Source organism: Gekko japonicus, unplaced genomic scaffold, assembly GCF_001447785.1.
Source record: "Gekko japonicus isolate JY-2015 unplaced genomic scaffold, Gekko_japonicus_V1.1 scaffold1137, whole genome shotgun sequence".
NCBI lineage: Eukaryota > Metazoa > Chordata > Lepidosauria > Squamata > Gekkonidae > Gekko > Gekko japonicus.
The window spans coordinates 597178-602488 of NW_015175393.1; the positions used below are offsets into that span (position 1 = coordinate 597178).

Consider the following 5311-nt stretch of genomic DNA (forward strand, 5'->3'; position numbering starts at 1 on the left):
ATTACCTTATTCCTACAGCCTCCACAGCAGGATCGGTGCCCGTTGATATGTTTTCCGGCGCCCGCCAAGGGTTTTTAGGAAGTGGATGGGGCCAGGTAGAGCTTTTGCCCAGCAAGGCTTCTGAATGGCTATTGGAGATCTGATTGGCTGTGCCGATTCTTTAAAATGTTGCTTTGGCCGCAGCTGCCATAACACAGCACAAGAATGTTCACTGTGCGACTGAAGTTAAGCCGTGGCAATCATTTTGCGGCTGGCTCTGTCTCCTTTGGCAGCCATTTTTGTTAGCCATTTTCTCCTTGTGCCAATCGTGCCATGTCAGAATTCCAGAGGTGCCCACAGGCTCAAAATGGTTGGGGGGCCCTGCTCGAAAGTAAAGTTTTTCAGATGCCAGAGCCAGCATCCAGTTTTAAGTCAGGCAGTAAACCACATATATCAGAAGTTTGGGAAACGCTTTCCCAGGACTGAAAGTTTCAGTGGGAAAGATTCTAAATCCTCTCTCCTGTGGAAATTAGCACTAGAAGTCTTAAATGCAGCTATATCATGCCGTAACTTGGCCCTGTTGGTTCCTTGGAATCACTGATAAAATGTCTAAATCACTGCCTCAGCATTCACTTGTTACCTACTTCGCTGAAATGGTCGGGCGACCTCTAATGGGCAGCTCAGAATCTGCGTTAAAATGTTTCTAATGAAATTAGGGAAAGCGTTTAAAAATTATTACTTGATGCTGGAGTTATTACTGCAGGTTGCTTTGAATTCTTCTTGTGGTGCAGCTAGATTTCAATAAGCAATAACATTCTTCAGTGTGTTTTATCTATTTTTTTCCCCTTGTTTTGTAGCTGGATCGGACATGTCTCATTCCTACGCAGAGATGTTGGGCTCCTGAATTCAATCAATGGCTTTGCAAGGTTTTGTTGTTGTTTTTAAAATCAGTTTGCTTTTTGCCTTCATTTTCAAAACCATCTGATGTGAGCAAGTATTCCTTCTGCACTTTGTAGTAAACTTCAAGTTTTGCACGACAGCATATTCATTTGGAAAATACCATCAGTGATTTATGTGGTCCTTTTTTGGCTTCTTTGTTTAATAAAACTGAAGGTTTTGTTCTTCATCAATATCAAATGCAGCTTATTTTCCAAGCCAAATAAATAAAACGTCCTGTAATGGATTCATGTTTCCAAAGTACAACGAATTTCTGTTAGAATATTTTTAAAGGCCATTCATCTTCAAAGCAACTTTTAAACCAGCTTGTAGCTCTTTTCCTTGCCGTTCTAGATTTACAACACACAACGTGCTGTTGAATACATGAAATTTCAAATGACTTTCAACATAAAAATGCAAGTGAACATTTTGTAATAATTTTGTTATGAATAATACTTGTCAGGTTGCACCATCCTGTGAATTCTATTGCAGACTAATCTATTAGATGCTGGAAAATATCTGAAAATGGTTTTTACCTCTTCTTTGATTCCTACAATAGATCTTAAACTAGTGAACCTTTCCCCCCAGTTCACTGTGCATCATTTTGTTGCTTTGGATACTTTAGGAAATAATATCATATGAATTATTGGAGAAGACTTAAATAATCGAACAATGACAACGTTAGCGCTGCATGTAAAAACATGAATTGTATTTATTACGTAAAGCAATATTTTCTCCAAAATCAAATATCCAGAAGAAAAACATGGCTGGAGCATCTCAAATCTATATTTTCTTTGGTGCACCTGTCCTTTCAACTTCACCAAAGGCAGCTAATGAAGAGAATTTTTTATCCGCCACCACTGAACCATGGAGAAAGCTCCATCTTTCATTGACGAAAGACAACTTTGACCTTTGTGCTAGAAAATGCAGAGGTCCCAAATGTACAGAGTATTGTACAACCAATGATGCAACATTGGCTTCCTACACCAAAAGTAATTTCACAGCAAACTTTGAAAAGAAATGTGGGTTGGTTGACAGTTTTTTGATGGACCATGTGAATGATGGTATGAACAATAAAACTAAGGAGACCAGTGAGTCATCTGGCAGTGCTTCTTATGTCTATGGAGATATAAATACAGACAAACATGCAAAGCATCTTAGGCATCAGCAGTTTCCCAATGATGGAAGAACAGATGAGCAACATATCAAACTCTTGGAAAAGACTGCAGGAGATACCATGATACATAACCCCATTGACATTTCTCCTTTGGTTTCTGGTCCCCAAAAGATTAGCAGAGGTGTGACATCTGTGTGGCAGGATGATGAGCTATCACACTTCCAGTGTGATAGTGAGAAGCTGCAGGAAATATGCTGCCCTGACATAACACATGAATCTAAGAAACGTCTGGATCCAAATTCAAGGCTTGCCTTATCAACAGACACTGAATTTCTTAGTATTCTGACCTCAAGTCAAGTTGCTCTCCTTTCAAGAAGGCCTGCCGTAGGACAAAATGAAATGGAAAATGATTCTACAAAGGTTACGGGTGTGGGATTGGGTGGGTCTTGTAAGGAGAGTGGAGAAGAGGCAAATCTCCATCAAGACGACAAAAGCTCTCCTGAACTCTTCAGTTTGGATAGCTCTTCAAAAGATAGCAGGCTAACATATTTGACAAAAGAAAATAGCTTTCAGAGAAATGCTAGTGAATCGACTGGCCTCTCACGTTCTGCCGGTGACAGTCCTAATAATGAGATACACATTCAGCCGTGGAAGAGTGGGATACTGTGTTCTCAAGGGGGCAACTCCCCAAAAGAATCCTCAAAAAGATCTCGAGCATCTGAAGACGGCCTGCCTGCGACTAACTTTGCCACTGCAGGCCAGCAGCTATCCAAGAAAACGAAGCTGGTTTACTCTTCAGTTTGCCCTGTTCTACAAACGGAGCAACTGAAAATATCGTCGTTGAAGAAACTTCGGAAGCATCCATCGTTGCTTAAAGACTGTGCCTGCAAAGGCCAGAAGTATAATGTCTTAGTCACAGTGCTACATCCTTGCCATATCAAAGAAGTACAAATGAGGTCAGGAACGACATTATCCCCTAAAGTCCCCTTAGCTACTCTCGTAGTATTCGATCAGTCAGAAATCCAACGGAAGGTGGTACTGTGGAGAGCGGCTGCGTTCTGGTCACTTACGGTATTTCCTGGAGATATCATTCTACTCACAGGTGAGGAATCTTTGTTCCTTTCAGGGTATACTTATTTGTCAAACTGTTTTGTTCTTCTCCACAACAGCTGTACTTTAGACCTTCAGTAATCCGCTGTTGTTTGAAGAAAATCAAGTCACAGTCTTTGAGAAAACTGAGGTTGAGTCACAGATGTTTGCTTTTGGGTACTTGACGTTCTACATGGAATATCCCTATGGATGCAGTTGAGATGAGGAAATAAAGCCCTGATCCAGCATTGCCTTACCGGTATGGGCCACTTCCCATTGGCAGATTCACATGAGCCGGGCATCGCATTGTGTAGCTACCAGGAAAGGGTGTCTTCCAGTTGCTGTATCAACTCGTATACAACATCTTTCATGGGGACTCCACATGACAGATTTCATAGATGATGCTTTGGCCCATACACATTATGGGCCAAGCTGTGTAGTCTAAATTCCTCCACATAGAACCTTCCGCAATAGTGCAGCTGTGTTTCTAAATCACCCTGTCTTGAATGTATGTATACAGTACGGGCAGGTAGAAAATCAGACCTGTTTCCAGAGAAGGAATGTAAGTGAGGTTCCCATCCTTTTGGGCAGTTAAGATTTGCAATGTGTGTGGAATAGCCAGCAACCCTTTACAGTTAACCCAAGCCCTAGTACTAGTGATTTTTGTATAGTTTTCTCTGCTTAGAAGATACATCTAGTTTCATTTGGTTTCAACGGTGGTTTAATTCAAGATAGGTTTGAGTCCAGTAGCCCCTTTAAAGACCAAGAAGCTTTCCAGGGTATTTGTTTGTTTGAAATTTTAGCTCCCCCTCCCCTGCAGGCTGTGGAAGGTCGGTAGTTTAGCAGTTCGAGACCCGAGTGTGCCGCATGACGGAGTGAGCTCCCGTCTCTAGTTCCAGCTCCTGCCAACCTAGCAGTTCGAAAGCAAGAAATTGCAAGTAGATAGTGGGAAGGTAACAGCGTTCCGTGCGCCTTGGTGTTTAGTCATGCCCAGTACGGGCAGGTAGAAAAACAGACCTGTTTCCAGAGAGGGAATGTAAGTGAGGTTCCCATCCTTTTGGGCAGTTAAGATTTGCAATGTGTGTGGAATAGCCAGCAACCCTTTACAGTTAACCCAAGCCCTAGTACTAGTGATTTTTGTATAGTTTTCTCTGCTTAGAAGATACATCTAGTTTCATTTGGTTTCAACGGTGGTTTAATTCAAGATAGGTTTGAGTCCAGTAGCCCCTTTAAAGACCAAGAAGCTTTCCAGGGTATTTGTTTGTTTGAAATTTTAGCTCCCCCTCCCCTGCAGGCTGTGGAAGGTCGGTAGTTTAGCAGTTCGAGACCCGAGTGTGCCGCATGACGGAGTGAGCTCCCGTCTCTAGTTCCAGCTCCTGCCAACCTAGCAGTTCGAAAGCAAGAAATTGCAAGTAGATAGTGGGAAGGTAACAGCGTTCCGTGCGCCTTGGTGTTTAGTCATGCCGCCACATGACCACGGAAACGTCTTCAGACAGCGCTGGCTCTTCGGCTTGGAAATGGAGATGAGCACCGCAACCCTAGAGTTGGAGTTGACTGGCTTTCGAGCAAGGGAACCTTTACCTTTTACCCCTGCATAGCAAGGCTCAGGGCAGGTAACAACTAGTTAAAAAACGTTTCGTAGATTAATTGTTAAAAACATATTAACACAACAACAAATCAGATTTTAAAATCAGATGGCGACTTAGGCACTAATAAAAATTATCCAAAATGAGGTTGTGCCCATCTGTGTGTCAGTGGAGACTGGTACAGTGACAAAGTAGATGGCAGAGAGGTGTTTGGTGACTGGGGGAGGCCAGTTTAGATGGAAACTTCTCTGCCTCAGCCGTATCCCTGGTGAAACATTTCTGTTTTACAGGCCCTGTGGAACTGAGTCAGATTCTGCAGGGCCCGGATCTCATCTGGAAGGGTGTTCCACCAAGCCAGGGCCAGAGCCAAAAAGGCTAGACAAACAGTTTTTGGGCCGCGGACCACCAGAAGATTATTATTCATAGAATGCAATGCTCTCTGGGGGGAATACGGTACCAGGGGTCATTTCCTACAGGAGCGCACAGAAGCAGAGCTCCGGCAGTAAAAAGCCCAGGGGGCGGGCACATGCAACAAGCCCCACCCCCTCAGTCAGAGCAAGAAGCAGCCAGGTAAGCTGCAGAGCGCCCCCCCCGGTCCCCTGGT

At 43.3% G+C, this 5311-nt stretch overlaps 1 protein-coding gene across 1 annotated transcript in view; it reads left to right on the top strand.

Moving 5' to 3' along the window:
- Nucleotides 1–1190: 1190 nt before the first annotated feature.
- The window catches only part of FAM35A (family with sequence similarity 35 member A), a gene marked incomplete at its 3' end in the record, with an annotated part of 8502 nt that continues 4381 nt past the window's right edge, over nucleotides 1191–5311 (top strand). The window contains exon 1 of the mRNA XM_015425658.1: nucleotides 1191–3134. Coding sequence (XP_015281144.1) covers nucleotides 1679–3134 — 1456 coding nt within the window. The remainder of the gene's footprint in view (nucleotides 3135–5311) is intronic.